We start from the raw sequence: 21,717 nt of genomic DNA, 5'->3' as shown, positions 1-21,717 counted from the left end.
TTAATATAACGCTCTGTCCTCAATACGACAGCTCACCTCTTACATGTTACAGAACGTCTGGAATCTCCTTTTTTAGAAAGACCTATCTACAATATATTTTGTCCTCTCTTAATATTTCCCAATCAAAGTCACAACAATGGTTGATGCAATTTCTTGCAAGGATTTCCCGACGAGCGCGTCTGACTAAAGAGCAAACAAGAGTTACATCATCCCGTGCGTTCCCTTCCGCTCACAATGCAAGGGTCAACCCAGCATAATTCTTCGTTTGATTCACCGAACCTTCACGCAATGCACCAACCTTCCCTGTTTGTATTGGATTATCTGCGTTATTCGTCTGTGACGGGATCCAGTGGCAGTGTATTTCCAGTGATCAGAAGCAACCAGGAAACGGACATGGACAGATCAGTTGCTTTGCAAGTGTAATTCTTCTCGAATGCCTGGCTATAACCGGTGATAACGTGACAGCAGCTGTTGGCTTATCAGGATGGAAATGGCAAATCGTGAACATTCAGCAGACAGACGGGCACAGAGTGTACGGCCAGGACCTTGACCTTCGGCCCCCACCGGAAGCTAGGGCCGTCGGTGGAATATACCAGATGACGAATCAGTCAGTGTCAGCACAGTATGAAGCACCATTTAGTGACGTATTCAACTAAAAGTTAATCATTTGATCGGGTTGACATACGCTAGTGTAACTGAGCTTTTTAGATGAACTGTTATCACACTGTTGCGTGTTTGATGTTCTCTTCTTCTTCTTCTTCTTCTTCTTCTTCTTCATTGGCACTACAATCTCGAGAGGTCTCGGCCTGCCACAGTTCTGGCTTTCTGTGACTTTGTTTTCACCCATAGCAAAGAAGTCAGCCCTGCGTACGGGGAGGCGGTCTGGATGAGATTTGAACACCGGCTTTGCCGTGTGAAGACCGGTGTTGTCACCACGACCACCGAACCTCCCCATGCCACACCCTGCCGTGTTTGATGATACGTATACTTAATCCATGAAGTTTAACAAATATACCTTTTGATGGTAATTCACATCGAAAAGTTTTTTTTTGTTTTATAAAAATGAACGCAAAATTAGTATTTTATTTATTTAGTACTATTTTAGAAAATTTTTTAACATTTTTGCTACCAGCTGGCTTTAGTAATCATATTTCTTTTAAAAAGATTTTTAATAAAACTTTCACAAATTTCGCTATTAAACAGATGCAAAAGATTTGTCTTTATTTTATAGCTGGTTGTTTTCTTTACTCGTACTAATTGATAAAAGAAACGCAAAATTTCTTGTGTAAAATCATGTTTATAACATTCGTTTATTTTATTACATTATGAGTTGTTTCAAAGATGTATCATCATATTCTTTGCATGCACAAAAGCATCACTTGTCACTATTCCTAGGTCCGTAGCGCCAATGCCATCTATCCCCTTACACGGGATGTGCAACGATGCGTGTCTGATACACTGGTAACCGCTGCTCCATTTGTAAATAGTAAACAAATTCCTGGGATGAGTAAATTTCCCATCGAGTTACATCATCTACGACGCTCTGTTCGTTCTTGCTAAGCGATGAATGGCACTGGCGGATAAGGAACACTAGCCAGCCTACAGAACAGAATACTCACTCGAACCGGAATTGGCTCGACAAGATACGATCGCGTTACACGGATTCACTTTCTGATTCCGGTTTTGCACCTACCGCTAATCTTGTCCTATCGAACACGCGTGAGTGTGAGAAGCTAGCTGTAATGCGATACCAGAACAGATGCTTCCACTATTTGTGGCTGCTGGTCATAGTTGCCTAACGATAATAAATAATTCTTTCCTCTAGGGAGTGGATCACAGCGTTGCGCGAGTACGGTTTGTCAGCGAAACCAAATCAAATGTGAGCTGGTTGTACGCAAAAAACAACCTTACGTCGTTGGTTGATTTAGCAAAGCAAACACGATCGAAGGAGGCGTGCTTGGTTCCGTGTTAGCGAAAGGATTCGTCGTGCTGTTGATACTACTACCAGGGATTGGGGTGGTGGTTGGTGTAGATGTTCCATTGTTGACTAATGAGGCACCGCAATGATCGTGCTGAAGTGCATCTGCTGCGATGTACAGTGAAACGCCCAGAGCAATCAGACACACGATCCAACAGGTAGCGAAGCATCCGTACCGCATCTTTATCCACCAGGGGTCGTCTATATACTTGTTCAGCTCGTCCTTTGTCAATGCATAGCTGTCGCTGAAAATAAAATGAGAGAAAGTTTGACATTAGCTGTGTGCTTCAAGGACTCTTTAACGAAAGCTTACTGAACCATAGGGACTCGTATGACACGCTTGACGAGTGAAGACATCGTTCAATTTTAAATGTGTGTGATTCTTCTCTCGACTACTACTATGATACAACACACGCGGTCATTTCTTTATCTAAGTAACCATAGCCCTAACACTGCTAGCGTTACAAGGCGTTACAATCGGGTTACGAACGAGCATCCTTTACTAGTTGTATTAGTGTTGGTGAAGGAAATCACACTAAGAAGGATTAACTGTCCGTTTATAGCTTAAAGCGATAAGAGACCTATCTCTGATTCTTTTCCTGCCTCAATTCTTAATTCACTATAAGTTAACCTACTTTTGGTGCGTCATCTTTAGATATGGGATCCGGAAAGGCGAACGGAAATCCTGGTTCCATTTCGAGCACAAGGTAAGGAATCGTCAAGCCTCACGGATGCAACAAATCAATCAACAGTCGAAAGACTAATTGACACGAAAAAGTAATACAACGAGCTGTGACACCGTGTTTTTTTTTTTGCTTATCATGCCGTCCGTTATCCGCCCTGCATACAGATAACGGTCAGTGGTGGTATGATTGAGGAAGCGAAAGGGAAGGTTGGTATATTTGCAACAAAGAACAAAAAAAAGACACATGTAGTACATTGCTCCGTTTGGATACCATTTTACATTGCGGTGAGATAAAGTGGTTGAAGAGGAGATCAAACACAACGACACACACACACAAAAGAAATGCATACTGATTGCAACAAGATTGTTACGAGCGTGACAAGTGTTTTCACTGATATAACACGCGTTGCTGGTGCACAATCGATTTCCGATACTTACTACACGCTCAGTACGCCATTGTCGTCGTTGCTGTTGCTGACATTATTGTTCACATCGTCCTGCGGGATGGCGATGCTGTACGTCTTCTGGTACTCCTTCGGCAGCAGCGACGTTCGTTCGTTGATCGTCATTTTGTGTCGTGCTTGGTTGACCGGTTAACCTCAGCCGTTTTGGGGTTTTCGAACCGGTAGTGAAAATAACTACTTTTTTACAAATAAAACGATCAACTTTTTTGCTCTCACTGCACGAACAAAGTACACAGAGTTGCTACGCTGCTGGTATAGAGTACGGGCACTCGTAGCACGACGCTTGGGAACGCTTGTAATGGTAACGATGGTTTCGGTTAGCACATGTCGACTGTAGAATAACTTCGCCGGTGCACTGGCATTTATAATCGACGCCTCTCCGGACGATCACTTCGGGATCACTCAGTCGTATTTCTTGATCACTCTCGCATGATCAGCTCCTCTCCGCTTCTAGAGGTGTAGAGTAGTCAGTGGGCGAGATCGTGCTGTGTGCAGCATCTCACGTTCTGTTCGGTTTGGAGGGCTAGAGAAGAGCGCGAGATAAGACGAAGCGTTATACCGGCATGCTAGCTGACAACGCTTCAAATGTCACTGATAACACAGTACACAGCGCATTTTGGAGCCGCTCGATGGTACGAAAAAGTGGCAGACGATCCTCTAAATGCGTGTGTATGTTTCAGGGTCATGATCGCATCAGGTTTAGTGACGTTCTTCCGCATCTTTCGGCGTACCGCGTGATACAAGCTAGCGAGTACAATTGACGATTAGTTTCGTACAGAAACGATCGATAATTGCACACGATGCGGGAATGGGTGTCTCGTGCTTGTGTCTTGCTGTAGTTTTTTTTATTCAATATGCCAGGCCAGCCGTATTGCAGTTCGACTAAATTTTTTATAACCTATTTTTTGGTGTTTTTTTTTTAAATATTTCCAATTTTATCTTGCTGTCTATCAGTTCAGATGATAGTCAACTCATAGTATGGGATGTAATTCACAATCTTAATCCGATACTTTTGTCGGTGTGAGAATGAATTTTGGCCTTCCGATAGTGAAATGTAGGATGGAATTTAGATTCAAATTCTATCTTTTCCTATATAAGATGTGCAGGAAAATATTTTTCATAATGATTCTTCTTTTTAGGCAACTACATCCTAGTGAGGCCTGCTATTTCTGGTTTTCTGTGACTTGATTTTACCCGTTGTTTAATGGGATTTGAACCCTGGTGCTGCCCTGTGAGGACCGGTGCCGCTATCGCGTCGGCCACCAGACCTCCCAACATCTTATATTCAGCAGAAACACTTCAAATGAAGGCCTTCTGCTGAAAAGCAAAAAGTATTGCTTCAAAAAAGATACCACTAAAAATTTGATTACAAATAGGACATAAAATGAAAGTAAATCAGGTAACACTATATCTACTTCTAATCCATAAAGGTGTTGTTCCAAGTGGACAAGAGGATGCCATAAATTTATTAACCTCCAATTCTTTTAGCTCCGGCGCACTTACATCCGTCTAAAGATTGTTGAACAAATCTCTCATGACTCGTTGTCGAATTTTAAAGGCGGGCACAACTCACAAGCTACACCAGTTTTGACGTAAAATGTTGTAGCGTGATGGAACTGTTACCAAGCATTTTAAACATTTTAATCACCACCCTTTCCTCTCGTTTCGTGCTATTTCTTTACGGCCAAAGCTTATCAATGAGAATTGTGTGTGTGTGTGCGCTTTTTGTTACTGTTCATATTATTCCTTGAGCGTGAGCATTCCCTCCAAATTTGCCAAATTACACTGATAACCTTCGGCAGTCAGAGTACCGTTTGATGAGTGTGTAGCAAACAAAAAAAAAAAAAAACACAAGCGGCAAAAATATATATTGCAGACCAATAAACTAGCGAATGTGCACTTAAAACACGGGTTTGATTTATCTTTCCCAGACACGAAGATTGAAGGCTTCTTATGAGATTGTCTTTGATGTCAGATGAAGCTTTATGGAGGAAGGCAGGAATCTTGGTTGGAAGGATATTTATAACCACTGACAGCAAAGCACACATCAATTAAATCTAAATTTAGATGGACGCACTACATTCATCATCAACTCAAGCAAGCACCTGTTTGGCTAACGGCTACCAAATTTCCTGTTGCTTCATTACTTGCAAAAAAAAACCACACGTAAAATCACACATTGATATTGGTGCGTGATCGTAACTTTCCCTTCCCACTGTCCTCCACCTGACCCCCCTGTTATCGCACCATATTGGCTGGTTTTGCAGTATCGCAAAGTGTCATAAATAAAATCAGCGCCGGTTAATGGTAAAACAGGGGTTCAAAGCTTTTTTTACCCCCTTCTGCCACTGTTCGATTTTTCGAAGGTGCGATTTTATCGGAAAGATCTAAAGGGAAGAGCTGCCGTAAGTGTGGGCTTTGAGAAAGTTGTACACACGCTTTAAGCGCAACTTAAACCATTAAGATTAGATTGCGAGCTAAGCCGATCGGTCGTTCCTTATGGGGTAAAGTGCGTACTTACACACGCACACACACACACAGCAGAGTTTCAAATGCATCGATGTTTTACTATCGATTGAAAATGTGCCATGTCGCCATCGTTCGGAAATGCACCAGCTGGCCGGTTACTGCACCTCGAAGTGGCCACGTGGATGCATTGGTGACCGGGGGTTTTACATTTTTTATCAGCTTCCCATCAAATCCGGGTTGTGTGGTTTTCATGCGTTTCCCCCTTTAGTGGCGCAAATGGATGATGCATTCGAAGGTGCGAGGCGATCGATTTTGCGGGACGCGAAGGTACTTGAATATGGCCAAGGTTGCAGTTGCCCGGTAATGGTGCGGCCTGTCGTTAGGGGCCATCCCACTGTCAGCTGTGTGTGTGTGTGTGACCATGGCCGTGTGAACCGTGCAAAGTTCTACGGTACCGCTCAGGGTCCCCTGATGTGTCATCCAGGGCCAATAATGTGGATTGCGGGCTGGAGAGAAGCGAGCGTCACGCGAGATAAGCACCAGCAAGGAGGGCACCGTTGTTTGGAACGGGGTAATTTTCGCGACATCTGCAGGTGCGGGTGTTCTACCGGGCGGACATTTTTACTTTTGTTCTGGTGCGGGAGATGGGTAATGGGTGAAGGAGCAAGCGACAAAGATTCTGGTCCCACTCAAATAAGCGGGTGACAGCGTCAACGATAGTCGAACTTTATCTTACACGGCACACCGGGAGCTTAGTGTGAAGTTGATATCGGCACGGTGGAGGTAACGGATGTAAACGGCTCTTCAAAAGCTGCGTATCAATCGCGAATTGGTCCCAGTGTACGTTCGGCAGGCACGGCAGCAAGGTGGTTCGTCTCGATCGATCAGTACAAGTTCTGCTCCAGTCCAGTGATGTATCTTCGCGCAGGGATGAGGCTGGTGGTGGCCATCGTGACCATGGCCGTGGTTGCGGGTGTGCCGGTAGATGATGAACCGAGGTATGGTGTGAGTGTGTGGTGGAGATGAGATGTTGCGTCTGCTGTGCTGTGATTTGATTAATATGTCGTTGTTTGGGATGTGGTGTGTTGTGTCTGGGGTTGTGATTTTAGGCGAGGACCGATAATTATCGACGCTCAATTAGCAGCAGCCGCTGTTGAACGCGACTCGCTGCATGAAGATACCTTGAAACTGCAGGATGGTGATGGCCCTGAAGGTACAGTGTTTTAGGCAGGGTTTGTCCACCGTTCCATGGTCGGACATGTGTGTTCGTAAAGACTAACTGAAAGGTGGATATTTTAAAATGTGTTATTTTGAAGGAGTTTCCAGTACGCCTGAGGGGGTTGAGCGCACCGATGAACCAGAGGCAAGTACGATCGAGCCCACTTTATCGCCGGAAACAACTACAGCACCTGAGGTTCCTACCACAACCGATGCACCAACCACTACCGTAACGGTTACCGAACCGACAACGACGACCGTCGATACTACCACCGTAACGGTTACCGAGCCTTCAACGACGACTGAGGTGACTACTACAACTACTGCTGCATCCACAACCGTTACCGAACCAACAACAACTACATTGGCATCCACAACCGTTACCGAGCCAACAACAACCACAGTGGCATCCACTACCGTTACCGAGCCAACAACAACCACAGTGGCATCCACAACTGTTACCGAGCCAACAACAACCACAGTGGCATCTACTACCGTCACCGAACCGTCGTCCACAGTGTCTGAGACAACTTCTACCGAATCTGCAGCCACCACTACGACCGATGCACCCGTTACGGAAGAAACGTCGACCACTACGCTCGAGCCGGAAACGACCACGCAAGGAGCCAGCTCGGTGACATCGCTCGGTGTTGTCCTACTGACCGCCGTGGCAATGACCAACATCCTTCGAGTACACTAGCACACACTCTCAATGTGTTGCGGGTGTTGAAATGTGCGTGTATCTGTGTGGTGATGGATAGGACAGCTCCTATGGTAGTGATGGTATTTAAGTATTATTGCAGCGTGAAAGAAGATCGGCAGTTTAGAGTGTAGCGTTCGGCGCTCGTACGATCGCTTTCGGTGATGTGATTTGTCTGTGTATCACGGAGAGAATGTTTTTGATTTGATATGATTTAAAATTGATTGTAAGTGTTGTGTGTTTGTGTCAGTTACAAATATACTACAACAACATAAAGAAGCTGTACACTGGTGTGTTTTCAATATTTTAAAATTTATACTTTAAGCTCTTCCTTCACTGTTGTTGACATTTATCGTTGCTTTTAGGTTATGCTGTCTGTTGAGAGGAAAAATGTTTTAAGTGTTGCATTAAGTGCTTCACGAGTTATTACCTTATCTCTGCCTGGGGCCATAAGGGGCAGTCTCAAGTAAAGTACGGGCTGGTTTATAGGAAATTACGGATTGGTTTCTGGGAAATTATAGGCTGGTTTATGGGAAATTACGGTGATATTTTTACAACACGAGTAGCCGTTAGTAATATGGGCACGGTAGAAGGAAGCCATAACGAAGAGGTCTTCTGTTTGCTTCCTAGGCACTACAACCTCGAGAGGTATCGCCCTGCCATTTCTGGCTTTCTGTGACTTGGTTTTACCCGTAGCTGGATGGTCAGCTGGACAGGTAGGGCTATGGAGGAGCCGCTACAATTACGAGCTCTACGAGCTGTACGATGATCTCCCCATCGTGCAGCGAATTAGACTCGCCAGGCTTCGGTGGGTCGGTCCCAGCCCGTAAAGTCCTTTTAAGTCCAGAACGGCCGGGATAATGGATTGGCAGACGAAGGCACTGGGCCGTGAGCGGTATCGAGGATTGTTGCAGCAGGTCAAGATCGTAAAGCGGTTGTAGCGCGTGATAAGTCAGTAAGTAAGGATAGTCAGCCCTGCGTACGGGGAGGAGATCTTGGTGGGATTTGATCCTCCGTCCTGCTGTGTGAAACACGGGGCCGGATCGGCCACCGGATCGCTCCATAGAAGGCCTCTGGGTTCCTTTTAATACTTTTTTAAAAATTTTTGGTCAATACGGTGTGCACTTCGCTAACAATTCGGTACAAATTTGCTCTTTCCTTAAGTAAAGTCGGTCCATGATTTCGTTCCTACAATTACGGTTAAAATTAAAAACTGAAGAATTTAAACTTAATTTAACTTTTTTTTTGGACAATACGGCATCGGACCGTAATACTCAATAAATAAAATAATAACTTTTTTTGTTCGCTTTTGTTTAAATAATCATTTTATTGATCTTTTATCATCATCCTGTTCATACACTCAACACGGTTGCATTAAATGTTTACCCTAGTAACATTCATCACCCTAATCGCATCGTTCTCGATCACCTAAACTATCCGCTGCTGCAGCACTTTTTGCAGCCGTATTTGAATCTCGTTATCCGCCCTTACAAATTCGGTTTATAACAGAAAACTTTAACAGATTTGATTTTTTTGTTGTTGTTTGCTATACTCTCATGCTCACACTCATGCACGCTCATGCACACACACACGGACACTCACAAAATGAAAAAAAAAACAAAAAACAACCACCATTACCACCGCACGGAATATCATCTAATCTGATTGAACTTTGGCTTTCGATGTATTATACGCCTATAATGTTCTTCTTCTCGTTCTACTAAAGGTGCAATGTAACGGGTCAAAAGTGCGGCATAGCAAAAGTGGGTGAGTTAAGGGCGTTAACAGAACAATATCGATTGTGTTGTGTAGGAAGGAGGAGGATATGGTACTGTCTATTGTCTAGCTGTGTATGCACGTGAGAAATGGCTTGGTATGTGAGACACAAAAAATGGGGCATGGAAAGGAAATGTTTGACGGGAATTTTCTCTGTGCTAAGTATTGAGTCAACCGGGCCAACTAAACACAGTCTGTCGGTAATCCATTTTCTACTGTTTGTTTTGTTACACCATTACCTTTATGATTTTCCATTGTTTTTTCTTGATTCTACTGCACCACTTTTTTTGTAAATTCTTTTAACTTCTGTTACATAGTTACAAGCCCTACACAAAGAGAAAAATGTTCGAAAAACCGGGATGGGGGGAATTACATCGTTACAATAGTTTTATAGTAATAGATTTTTGGTTGCTGTTGCAGTAGTAGTAGTAGTAGTAGTAGTAGTAGTAGTATTAGTAATATGAACTAGTAGTAGCAGTAGTTACTGTGGTAGTATAAGTGGTCATGAGAAGCAGCTGGTAGCAGGATATACTTATTACACATTGTACATTTACAATTGTATTTATTTTTGCACCACAAGAAGTTGGTTCGATTTGCTTCTTCACTGTTTTGTTTACCTATTTTTTTCCTTTTTCTAGTTCTTTTCACATTGATCCAAATGTTTTTTTTTGTTTATGTCTTTTTGTTCCTCGTTCACTTTAGCTTGTTTTTTGTTCCTTCGCTTCTCTTAATTGGTCTGCACGATGAAAGTTTTGCCTAACGTGTACGTTGATATAAAGGGTAAGTTTTGATTCGAAAGTTGGCCGAAAGGTAAATATCTAGATGTATATAGGTATAGCAAAGTACAAAGATGTAAGAAGAGTTTAGAGTGTTTTAGAGTAATCGATTTTCGCTTCGTTCCTGCCACGAACATCCGATTTATTAATTTTGTCTTTTCTTTTAAGTGATTTCTGTGATCCTAATGTTTGTTGCTTTAGACACTTTTCACATCAATTAGTTACTAGTACAATGGAAGTTATAGATGTAGATTTGTATATACGTGATGCAGTTTCGAGAGGACATTTTCTTTTAACTATCGCAGCTTCTCTTGCTCTTTTTCATTTGCTATTTATTATGTGCGATCGCGCCCGTACAACACCAGCAAAGTACACCGTGAGTCTAATTTGTTTGATATGGCTAAAAACGTTATGAAGCCGTAAAATGAGCGGGATTGGGTAAGGGGAGAAAACATTGGATTGGTTTGTTTTTCGTCGCTTAAACCTATTGACGTCGATTTGCTATGCTATCGGTAGGTACACTCACACTAATGCCCTTGTGTGTCGTTGTTTTTGTTTCACCGATCCGATTTAGCTACTGGAGGGGTAAGCGCAATCCTCTTGGCAAATGTGGCTTTTCTTAATTGATCTTTCTTATAAACACACCAACAAACACACGAGACCCAACATTTACTTACATTTATATCCGTACGAACAGTAAATCATACCGAGGGGTGCAATTATCACCCGATTGCTGATGGCATCTACTTCTCTATCTTAGGTTCAATCCGGATTCTAGTCTCGTACCACTTGATGCCTCAAGAACCTTTGATCCGGTTCCGCTCAACACGAGACTCAACACGGTCACTCTCACCCGTACACACGAGAATGGATTGTTGCATTGCTTGCTTTACATTTCCTCCCTAACTGGCCAATCGAGCTTTATTAGTAACGCCCTATCTTGACCGATTCGTCTTTTGTCGTCGTGTTTGGATGTTTTATGTTAAAACACACACAAGACACAAACACACTCACACAACAAAAAAAAAAAAACACACACGGTTAGGTACAATCCCAACCGCCACCCTCATCGCAAGTTTCTTTCCTTCGCTTCATCCAGCGTAAAGTTTTCCATTTCCCATACACAAACAATGGCACCCGAATGGAACGGAAATCGACTCGTTCGTTAGCTTTATTTGTTGCTCTGTAATGCATTGCTTTTGCTCCACTGATTTTCTATGGTCTTAAACCACTCTCGCCTGTCACTATGATGGGCTCCATCGTGACCGTTGTGCTGTTGTGCACACAGTAAATTTCATAATTCAACGTACGAGTGGTCGCTTACTGTTGTCCGTGTGTGTGTTTGGTTGTTCCAAAAAAATCAAATTGGGACACTAAGATCTGTTTTTGGGGCTGTGGTAAGGCTGTTGTAATTTTCGGTACGAAAAAATTACCTAACAAAAATGAAAACAAAAGAAAACCAATTGGTTCGCTTCTCGAATTCGCAACGTGCGCCTAATGTATTTCTATAAACTACAAAAGAAAAAAAAAAAAACAACACATTCCCGCTCATCGCTCTCACAGGCATTGCGATTGCGGGTGGCCGGTCGGCTTACGCGCTTACTACGCTACAATTTAAATACCCTAAAACGAGACTTACTTATGCGGTATTTAGAGTTCTAAGTAAATTCTTAAGTTGTATGCAGTTTCGAAATGGAAGAATGGTTGCGTTTTTTTTTATGGTACGGGGTCGTTTTTGTTTTTCCTTGCTATTTATGGTGGTAGTGGTGATAATGGTGGTTATGGTGGTAGTAGTGGTGGAGGTGGTGGTACTAGGTATTGCTTTTTAAACGGCCCTTCGCACGAGTGGAAGGATGCAATGGAGGCGCCTGGCCTTTTACGATTTCTTTGCAACAAAACCATGTTTCGTTGCTGTCTGCATGTGCCTTCCAGCATAAAAAAAGGAAGGAGGATGTTAGTATCATCATTCGTATGAGTATTAAAAGTACTTTCTTTTTCTAAAACAAACCGTACCGGCGTCTTTATGAAGGTTTCGCATTTGTTTTTGGAGTAATGTTTGTTTCTCCCTTAAACCAATAACGTACTGTAAGTCTAATTGAACGAAGCAAGTAGGTAATAGAAGAAGGAAGAGGAAGGTAGTAGAAAGTGTACGTGACGTATAGCTAACTAGTGAAAGGGAAGCCGTGCAACAGTGTGAGTTGCGATACAAGCTTTCGCTCAAAGGGGCATACCGATTTCCTAGGAAAATCGTTGCAAGGTTACGCTCCGTATGGGCTTGTCGCCTATCTATCTATCCCGGTTAGTTTTTGGACCCAATTTGTGTGGATGTGTACGTTAATTAATGGGTGACTTTGGTGGTAGGTTTTCTAGACCGATACCACCCCGCCCTGTTTATGCTGGTCCACTATGCAGCTGGAGCGATATGCTTCACACCTCGCACACTGTACGCTTAATGCCCGTTTGGTCGATCGTTTTTTGTTTTGGTTTCCACTCGACGAGTCTCTACACACTACGTTTTAAATCGCTGCGTGTTTAGTTTTTCGTTTGCATTAGCACACCACAACGAGCTTCTGGTTTCTCCCTAAAATTCCAGCTGGCAGTAGCGATCATTTTTTTCTTTTTTTGTCAAGTGACAGTCTTGGAGATAGGAGACCCACAGGTCTTATGGGTGTTAAATGTTTTTTTTTTTTGAAAATAAGGAAAAACAAAAAAAAACTTGCAGTTGGAAGTGCACAAATAGTAGAGAAAAACAATGCTGGAAAGCTGAGCGATGATGAAAAGTGCTCAATGAAACCCATCAAACTGATTGTCTGCATCTGATTCTACGCTGACGCTTTTCACGGATGGCGATTGTTGGTGTTTTTGGTTGTTTTTCCTTTCCTATATCGCGTTCGACCCTTCCGCTGTTCCTACATAAAATATCATATGTACAAATAAGCTACAATCTCTTGCAACAACTAAACTTGAGCAACACACTTGAACGATCTTTGGTTGGATTTGTTTCTGTCTGTTTCGGTGTTTCGGTTTTGAATTTTCGTTCGCTTTACACTCTTCTAAATCTGTTTGACGTGATCGTGCACTAGACTTATGCTAGATGGCAGATCCTCGCCCTGCTTCTGCAGTAAACCCCGCAGTCCACCCCGTTTCCCTGTTTCGCTCTACATCAAACGCCAACCGCTGACTAGAATGGTTGTGAGGCGATTTTGGTTTGTTGACCCTGCAGAGGAGCATAAAGGGTGATGCATTTCGCAAGTTGAATCAAACGTAAAGCCTAGTCCCGCCACGGTGTTATTCACGCTGTTGTCTTTGTGCCACGTACGATCGTTGTACGGGAAGTGTTCGTAACAGTTGCTGCTGGCTTAGCAAAACGCACAAAACGCCGCCTGCCGCCGATCCGAATGGATCCTACTAAGTAAATGTACCTCTAAAAAGTAATATCTTCCTGTGAACCCTCTTGCTCTCTGCCCACTTTCCCCACCCTTAGCCCTAGCCTCCCACACGCTGGGGAGGCATCCATGACGGTGTAACGTCGTTGTGAAATAAATGGTAACACGAAAGCAAAACGTACCGGCATTGCTATGTGGGCTTGTGTCTACACACAAACTAGAACCTTCGGCCGTTGCGTGTTTGCCGCACCTATACATCTATGTATATATATATAATCTCTAAACTACTATAAGTTTCAACAAATTTGGCATATTGTATGTTTCGTGGTAGTAGTTGAGTTTTTGCTCACGGTTTCCGTTTTGGTTTTCTCTTTCCCTTTTTGTTGCTTTTTGTCTTCTACTTCCACTGTTTTCTCGATTTGTTTTCTTCTATTTTGAATTTTCTTTGCTAACAATCAGTTGATGCTGATACAACGTTCCACCGTGCACCGTCCTTTTTTAAATAGTTTTCTTTTGTTTTCCTCTCTCTCTCTGCCGTTCTTGCTCTATTTCTTAATGCTAGCTCGTTATAACGGGTTTTGTAACTATTAAATATGTTTCTAACACTTTCGCTTTGCTGTTGCTTTCTCTCCTACAAATCGCGCGCTCTCTCGCTTACGGTTTAAATTACATTTACAAATAAGAACCTAAGGCGACACGTCTACCCGTTGGTAGCTGGTTGGTAGAGGATACATTTGCAAATTCGTAGCGAATTAAAGAAAACAAAAAAAAAAACAAAACTTAACAAGTAAAACATAAACGAACGAATGGAAAGCACGGTACAGACAGTGTTAAAAGAAAACGTTATATAAATGATAAAAATGGCAGCGTAACAACGATCGCAACACGCAAATCAGGCAAAACTGATTTAGCGATCTGTGTGTGTGTGTGTTTGTATGTATGATAGAATAGCTAGTAATAGAAGATAGAGGTCGATAGGAAAAGGGATAATGGGAGGTTACCTTAAAATTGTCTTCATGTGTTTTTTGCTGCTCTTTTTTCGCATTCGTGTTGATACTTTTTTGTAGTTGCTTGTTGTTCTACTTCTTGCTTGTTCAAGTGTCTTGATGGCGATTGCGATAGCGAAACATTGCTTAATGGATATTACCTTCCACTTTGTTCCGTTTTCTATCTTCATTTGGTGGCAGCAGTTTGTGACTTTTGTTTTTTTTCTGTTTTCTTTTCTATAATTTCTACATCGACACTGCTTATCGTGTGTGGTGCAACATTTGTTGTTTTGTATTTCTTCTTGCAAATTTGTTCCTTTGCGTCTACTATTTCCTTTGTTACTTTCTTCTACTCTCTAGTTTGCGGTTGTTTGTTTTTGGTATTCAGTTTGGACACAATTTAGAAACCCTTGATGATGCCGTACGCCTCCAAGCTGCTGATCAGCAGGTACACGATCCACAGGGAGAAGAAGAAGATTGAGGTAACGATTTTGGCTTTCTTGGGACCACCGAGCTCTCCGCCGATTCTTGGGTTTCTTCGGATCATCAGCACAATGATCGCGACAAGCGCTTCCGTGCAGAACAGTGTCACGGAGAAAGCCAACCTAAAATGGGCGGGTCAAGCAAAACGGTAGGGTTTTTTTTTAGTAAACTGGTGCTTCGGTGGCTGTGGCTTGGGCTGCAAACACTTACGTTCCGGGTTCGACCTTGAACTCCCGACCGTGGAAGCTGTGGTAGCAGGCGGCAATCGTCCAGGCGACACCGATGCCCAGAAACACGTTGACCGCATTACTTCCCGTCACGTTGCCGACACTCGCATCGGCGTACTTGTCCTGTATGGCAGCAACCTTACTGGCGAACGTATCTGGGTGGCGATACGAAAAAAAAACGACGGTAAAAGCAAAACCAATGAGTTATTATGATTGGCATCCGCTTTGCGATGACACGGATGGTGTTTCGAGTGATGTACCTGGTATACTCGTTCCCAGCGCAACGAAGATGATGGCAGTGACGGAATCCTTGATGCCGAGCGTACAGCCGAAATGTGATGCCACATCGCCGATGATGGCCGTCACGACACCGATGCAGAAGATGGATACGACGAAGCACAGATATCCTCCGGACATGTCTGGAATTAAATAAACACGGAGAGAGAGAGAGAGAGACGAGTTGGTCACATGAAAGCAGCAACTCTTCAGGATGCATTACATTACGGGGTTTGTAACAAAAACGTAAGCACGGAGCTAGAAACTCGGTCAAGTGGTCCAAGCTCCAAGAGCCGCCACATCGGGCACATGTCTTCCAGATAACTCTTATGCTAATGCAATGGTTCCGGTGCGTGTACGGGCATATGAAATTACTGCGATTCATCTTACCCTGCAGGTCGTTAAGCTTTTAGCAATGGTTTCTATGAATTTTACAAGTACTTCTTACGCCACTCGAAATCTTTGCGACAACGGTGAATGGGCACTTGCAGATGGGAGATGTCTTGATGGTGTACATTTTTCGACGTACCAGCGTCGAGTGTGGATTAACATTTTCTAAAAAATCTTTTTTCTCAAGTGAAATCATTCTTATAACTACTACCCTTTAAAACTTTAAATGAAGTAGTCGATAATCTGGGATACTTATTTCAATTGCTTCCTATTAATAACTTTTTCTGGGAACGCTGTTTAAACACCGGTTCGTTATCTTGTCCGTTCAGCCACAAGCGTTTGCAGCATGATGCAGTGGCGCAAAACTTTGACACCATTCTTGATGGCCGCATGCTCTGCCCCATCCCATCGATACACTTCTCGTGCATTCAAAGAAACGTTCCTTCAGTGGCATGACATTCATGGCCACCGAACGGTGAGGTAGGTGAGACAAATGTGTGTTGTTCTTTTCCCAATAGCTTTTTCCGGCCACCGGCATCGTATGCATTATCAGGCGACTCGTCAGTGACTTGCTCACTGTGCAGGTTTGAATGTGGGAGAGTCTTCCGTCTGGCGAGGAAGATTGATGAATTGTTACGATGGCATTGTGAGAATGATTGATGGTGGACATTAATCCGGCACGAGATGGGAAGTTTGTCATATTGAAGGATTATCCGTACTCCCGGTGAATGGAGTATATGCAGTTTGTGTGCAGCGTGATGATAATAGTAATATTATTATTATCATTATCGATAAGCCGATCAGGTGCTTGAATGTGCGGTCGAAACTGGGACACGTGAGCTGAAATTGAATTCCATGACACAGGATATCCGTCTGCGTTGGATTATTCATAGAGCCGCTTGAGGGAATCTTCGCCCCCCGGAACACAAGATTGCACGATGCCGGATATCCTAACTGTCCCGAAACGTACGAAATTCCCATCAAAATGTTCTTCGCCCAGCAGTATATCAACACGACTTTTCGGTTGTTCCGCTTGATGTGCCATGTTGCCATATGCATGTAAACTGCTTGCAAACATCGTCCTGGTGAGGAGGGTCGTTTTTCATTGGCTTCCAGGAATGGTGCTGGAAGGTGGTTAACATGGAACTATGCCACACACCGACAGCAAACGAACGGCCAAGTATCAGGTTTACCACCTATGATAACGTAGTAATCCGTTCTGGGCGTTGTGGGATCGTCGTTTTTGTTGTAGCAGACACTACCGCTGGCGTTCATGTTTGCCGGCTTCATTTCTGCAGCCAGCCTGCTGGTCAGGACGATGCACCAGACCATGACTTTTGCAAATGGTCCTGTGACAGTTTTCGAATGCGGCCACAAACCACCAAACCGACCCCTTAGTGTGGTGGGAAAGGATCGCCGAGCACATCTATCACTTTTCCACCACATTTTCGTCCATTACAATTGAATTTTCCCTAGCGTAGGGTGAATTCAAGCAAAAACCCGGTGTGACTAGCTTTTCCAAGTAGACATAACGCGCTAGTGTGCGTAATGGAATCATTTAAGGAATTTTTGGTAGAATTAGCAGCATCGTTTCAGTTCGTTTAGCATGAAATATGTCGAGGTGATTTTTTGAAAACATTTTTATTCATGTAGAGTTACCACTGTCTTATTTTGTTGAAATTAATGTACTTTTTTCTAGCTAAAATGGAAAATGTATGACAGATTTTTTTTTTAAATTAAGCAGGGAGGGAAAAACTAACTGACATAGAAATAAAATAAATGAGTTCGTTTTATGATGATAAACTTATAACCGTGTAACAGTCGCTCGGTCTGCAGCAAACCAAATACAATGGGCACGCTACAACGCGTTCGGAAAACTCTTCAAAAGGCACCCACCTAAGTTCATCACTGGTTGATAGATACTACGCAGATGGGCGTGTGTATCCTGATAAAGGAATTCTATAACGGCAGTAAATTCCTACTCTTCCCTGTAGCTGTTAAAGGTGCGTGTTTGTGTACGGAATGGCATACGGAACAGGGTGAAGTAATAGGATGAAAAATTCTTTCCCCCCCCCCCCCCCCTCAGCACAGAGGACAGTTAACGATAGTAGCTTGGAGTTGGATGAGCTAGTCTTCATGAAGAAAGGAACGCAAACAGAGACCGTTTTTCAAGCAATAATCCAGATATGCACACACACACGAAGACATTAGAGTTTGGAGGAATTCTACTGTTAAAGTTTAGCAAACAGTATTACGAGCGTTCACGCGCCTTCATTGTGTGCGTTTTGCTGATGGTTTAACGAGTCTGAATGAAATTTTCATGTTTAATCATTCTTGTTTAAATATTTATCAATGTTTTCTTATTTTTTCATCTTCACATCTTCTTGAAATGCTTTACTTTTATATCAAAGGCAGAGAGGGATTGGCTATTAAAATATTTGCTGAATGTTTTTATTTGTAAAGAGCATTTACAATATGTTCCATACATTTGTGAAAGATTTGAGTGAAACGAGGCAATACTTTCTTACTTTATTTTTAGGAGGGTTTAATTGCAAAATTATCTTTTCTCCTCTGAGAAATCGTAATGGCAAACAAGATGCCGAATTAATAACTCCTATTTATAAATGTTTTTGCTGTTGGCTGTCAATTCTTCGAGTGTGCTGAGTTCTTCGAATCGTATCACCCATCACCATTCTCGAAGCTGTAAGGTAATAAAAACCTTTTCCCACGCACACTTTATGAACCATTTGTAAAGAAAAACTGCCACTGAATTCGGTTCGTGAAATTAACTTTCATGGCTAATGTAAATTTTTAATCAAAAAAAGTCCGAGAAATGAGTTCTAGTCGGTGTGGACAAGCGGATGATGATGGATAACATTGATGTCTTACCAGCCAATTTTCACCCTACCGTTACATGAATGGTTAACAATCGTTGGCATAAACTTACCGGTTGGTGGAATAAAGGCAAAGATAATCTTCCAGAACAGGGTGACAAAGTGCATGATGTAGTCCATACAGCTAGGCGTCGGTGGCTCTTCACCTTCGTTCTCGCCGTCATCGTCACCTGGAGGAGTCATTGTTATCGAACAGAGGGAGAAAAGAGACGCGCTGTGCGATTAGTCTCCAGGCAGATGGTGAGAAATGCGTCACGAGGAATAACACTTACCGGCGCTGACAGTAAGCGCTTCAACGAACTGTTCCTTCCATGATGAGGTACCGATCAGGATGGAAGCATTTGCACGCTGTACTAACTTATCTACGGTGTTCTGAAAGAGAGGAGACAAGATTAATTTTTAAAATGTATTCATTTATTGTGCGGAACAAGCACTAGTGTTGTACGATCCTTGCTAGTTGGAGCTGTAGGAAGTTTAAAATATTTGGCGCCTAAATGTAGGCAATGCGCAGAGCATGTTTGAATCTGATAATCTGTAACGATTTTTTATTCTACATCTATTTCATGTTAAAGGGAGTGATTAAAACTATAATTTGGAACGATATTTCATTGATTTGGCCATCAAATTCCGTTCCAAATGGCTAATAAAAGCATTCAGCCACATCGGGGAACCGGCGCATCCGACTCATTATGCGCTGGAAAATGGCACAAGGCAACATAAATGACCAGAGTTAATACGCAAAACAAAGCCTCAAGGTCCACGCCACGACCACGACAGTCTTAACGTTCGATAAGTCATTGCAAGATTGCAAACATTGAACGATACGCATCCGCTATCGACGTCCCGGCGACGTATAAGATAAGCACACATCAGGTAGCCGAATCCATGTGGCAGTGTGGAGCCACATTTTGGCCTGCAGTGCCCGTCCATAATGGTCGCGTTCGCGTGGGTGTTAATTCCGTGTGCGGTGGTGCTGGCCGGTGTGAGTGTCCGGTGGTTTTTGCGACGGCGCCAAACGTTCTGGCCCCGGCATGGTATACCGGCGGCTCGGAATCCACACCTCCTATACGGCAACGTGGCAGGACTGGCGGCGCAACATCACACAGCCACCATTTTGCAGACGTTGTACCGAGAGTTTCGCGACCGCCAGTTACCGGCCGGTGGATTTAATCTATTCTTCTCGCCCATGCTGCTGGTCGTCGATCGAAAGCTGATCGAGCGTGTGCTGGTGAAAGACTTTGCCCAATTCCAAGACCGTGGCCTGTACGCTAGTGACAAGGTGAATCCGTTGAGCAGTGAAACGTTATTTTCACTCTCAGGTGATCGATGGCACCGAATGCGGCAGCGTATGTTGCCTGCCTTTGGAGCGAGCAGCGTGCGAACTATGTTTTCGACCACGGCCCGTATCGCTCAGACGCTGGTGGTTTACATCGGTGCGCAGAGCAAGCGGCGCGATCTGGAGTGGACGGACTTGATGGCACGCTACACGACGGACGTCATCGGAAGCTGTGCGTTTGGTATCGATTGCCGTACGATTCGCGACCCGGGCACGGAGTTCCGGGCGATGGGCTATCGAGCGTTCCGGTGCAGCTTGAGACGGATGTGGAAGCTGCGGTTCGGATACGCTTTCCGACGGATCGCCGACATGTTGCAGCTGTGTGTGAGCGAACCGACGGTGGAGCGGTTTTTCCTGCAGCTTTGCCGATCGACGGTTTTGCACCGGGAGAGCTACCAGATGGTGAAGCGTGACTTTCTGCAGATGTTGCTGGAGATGAAGGCGAACGGGCAGCTCGATATGACGCAGGTCGCTGGACAGTGCTATTCGTTTTTCATCGCTGGCTTTGAGACGTCCGCCAGCTTGATGAGCTTCTGTTTGTACGAGTTGGCCAAGAATGAGACCGTGCAGGAGAAGCTGCGCGGTACCATTGGGGCAGCGCTTGACGAAACTGATGGACAGCTGAGCTACGACATGGTGATGTCTTTGGGGTATCTGGATCAGGTGGTGAATGGTAAATATAGACGAAATCCTTTACACCACTGTACAAAGATCCGACCAAACTTCAACATCTTTTCTCCCCTAGAAACTCTACGAATGTATCCGCCGGTTGATTTTCTGTTTCGCGTCGCAAATGCCGACTACCCGATAGACCGCTTCGGAACCATTCCTCGGGGGACACTGCTTGTTGTGCCTGTGCACGCATTGCACCACGATCCCGACTACTATCCACAGCCGGAAGTGTACGATCCGGAACGGTTTGCTCGTGAGCCAAAAGCGAGCCAGAAACGAAAAGATGCACCATTCTTGCCGTTCGGTATGGGACCAAGGCACTGCCTGGGCACGACATTCGGACTAATGCTTGTGAAGGTCGGTTTGGTGGCAATGGTGCGCTCGTTCCGCTTTTCGCTCGAGGCGGATCGAACACCGGAAACTGTTACCTTTAAACCGCGCTCGCTAGTGCTAGCCCCGAACAGCGGGATATACCTGAACGTGGAGAGGGTTTAAAAAATTGTGATAAGACTTTGAACCTTTGTAAGGGTCGTTTGGCGTTGGTTATCTTAGAGAGGGTTTACCTTCAATGTTTTGGAACCAATGACTCCAACAGCAAAAAAGAAAGAGATGATGGACATGTTTTTGGCAAGTCATGGCTTTATCGTTGCCACTTATCAGCAACTGAGATGTGCGTTAGGTTAAGTGTAGCGGCGTGGCCCGTCATCGATGTGCATCAGTGTGCGAGTATATACAATCGCTAGGGTGAGTGTGAGATATGATTTGTAAATAAAACAGGCATCCATAGGAATCCGGCAATGGGCCCGGTCTTGTGAATGAAATCATTATTTACTGACCAAAACAGATCGTTTTTTTTCTTAGAAATAAGAGTGTATGTGTGGTATATTGCTATCCGTTCTAGTGTTGCCTACGATTCCAACCGTCTGTGACTCGATCCGATTCGGATAAGACTGGCACACGATTCGATTCGGATTTTATCGGGGACTCTAGGCCTCCTATAC

At 43.8% G+C, this 21,717-nt stretch overlaps 4 protein-coding genes across 10 annotated transcripts in view; 2 read left to right on the top strand and 2 right to left on the bottom strand.

The window, feature by feature from the left end:
- Positions 1-1,277: 1,277 nt before the first annotated feature.
- On the bottom strand, positions 1,278-3,708 carry LOC118504418. The gene is made up of 2 exons (XM_036038852.1): positions 3,102-3,708; positions 1,278-2,223 (listed from the first exon to the last, which is right to left on the bottom strand). The coding sequence occupies exons 1-2, from the start codon at positions 3,230-3,232 to the stop codon at positions 1,908-1,910; spliced, it is 447 nt and encodes a 148-aa protein (XP_035894745.1). The 5' UTR covers positions 3,233-3,708; the 3' UTR covers positions 1,278-1,907.
- Positions 3,709-6,319: 2,611 nt separating this feature from the next.
- Positions 6,320-7,799, top strand: LOC118504416 (integumentary mucin C.1-like). 2 transcript variants are annotated; one of them, XM_036038850.1, is made up of 3 exons: positions 6,320-6,594; positions 6,706-6,809; positions 6,913-7,799. In XM_036038850.1, exons 1-3 carry the CDS (start codon positions 6,509-6,511, stop codon positions 7,512-7,514), a joined length of 792 nt encoding a protein of 263 aa, XP_035894743.1. In that variant the 5' UTR covers positions 6,320-6,508; the 3' UTR covers positions 7,515-7,799. The 2 variants fall into 2 exon arrangements, with proteins under 2 accessions (XP_035894743.1, XP_035894744.1); XM_036038851.1 differs by having other exon boundaries at positions 6,706-6,828.
- Positions 7,800-9,960: 2,161 nt separating this feature from the next.
- The window catches only part of LOC118504404 (sodium/calcium exchanger 3), a 117,395-nt gene continuing 105,638 nt past the window's right edge, over positions 9,961-21,717 (bottom strand). For all 6 annotated transcript variants that reach the window (XM_036038832.1, XM_036038837.1, XM_036038835.1 and 3 more), the window contains exons 5-9: positions 18,981-19,080; positions 18,762-18,878; positions 15,409-15,567; positions 15,132-15,303; positions 9,961-15,043 (exon numbers count right to left, since the gene is read on the bottom strand). In XM_036038832.1, coding sequence (XP_035894725.1) covers positions 14,839-15,043; positions 15,132-15,303; positions 15,409-15,567; positions 18,762-18,878; positions 18,981-19,080 — 753 coding nt within the window. In that variant the 3' untranslated portion in view covers positions 9,961-14,838. The remainder of the gene's footprint in view (positions 15,044-15,131; positions 15,304-15,408; positions 15,568-18,761; positions 18,879-18,980; positions 19,081-21,717) is intronic.
- On the top strand, positions 19,573-21,537 carry LOC118504413 (cytochrome P450 6a2-like). Its single transcript, XM_036038847.1, has 2 exons — positions 19,573-20,717; positions 20,790-21,537. The coding sequence occupies exons 1-2, from the start codon at positions 19,640-19,642 to the stop codon at positions 21,209-21,211; spliced, it is 1,500 nt and encodes a 499-aa protein (XP_035894740.1). The 5' UTR covers positions 19,573-19,639; the 3' UTR covers positions 21,212-21,537.

The sequence above is a fragment of the Anopheles stephensi genome, chromosome 2 (genome assembly GCF_013141755.1).
Source record: "Anopheles stephensi strain Indian chromosome 2, UCI_ANSTEP_V1.0, whole genome shotgun sequence".
Lineage (NCBI taxonomy): Eukaryota > Metazoa > Arthropoda > Insecta > Diptera > Culicidae > Anopheles > Anopheles stephensi.
This window is presented reverse-complemented; position numbering and strand designations above follow the sequence as displayed.

What these genes read in the sequence shown, in the direction of transcription:
- LOC118504418 (XM_036038852.1), bottom strand. Translation starts at nt 3,232, where the DNA reads ATGACGATCAACGAACGAACGTCGCTGCTGCCGAAGGAGTACCAGAAG. An exon ending in AATGGCGTACTGAGCGTGTA is followed by an intron (nt 2,224 to 3,101) that starts GTAAGTATCGGA and finishes TTTTATTTTCAG; the next exon opens with CGACAGCTATGCATTGACAA.
- LOC118504416 (XM_036038850.1), top strand. Translation starts at nt 6,509, where the DNA reads ATGTATCTTCGCGCAGGGATGAGGCTGGTGGTGGCCATCGTGACCATG. An exon ending in CCGGTAGATGATGAACCGAG is followed by an intron (nt 6,595 to 6,705) that starts GTATGGTGTGAG and finishes TTGTGATTTTAG; the next exon opens with GCGAGGACCGATAATTATCG. An exon ending in GGATGGTGATGGCCCTGAAG is followed by an intron (nt 6,810 to 6,912) that starts GTACAGTGTTTT and finishes GTTATTTTGAAG; the next exon opens with GAGTTTCCAGTACGCCTGAG.
- LOC118504413 (XM_036038847.1), top strand. Translation starts at nt 19,640, where the DNA reads ATGGTCGCGTTCGCGTGGGTGTTAATTCCGTGTGCGGTGGTGCTGGCC. An exon ending in TCTGGATCAGGTGGTGAATG is followed by an intron (nt 20,718 to 20,789) that starts GTAAATATAGAC and finishes TTTCTCCCCTAG; the next exon opens with AAACTCTACGAATGTATCCG.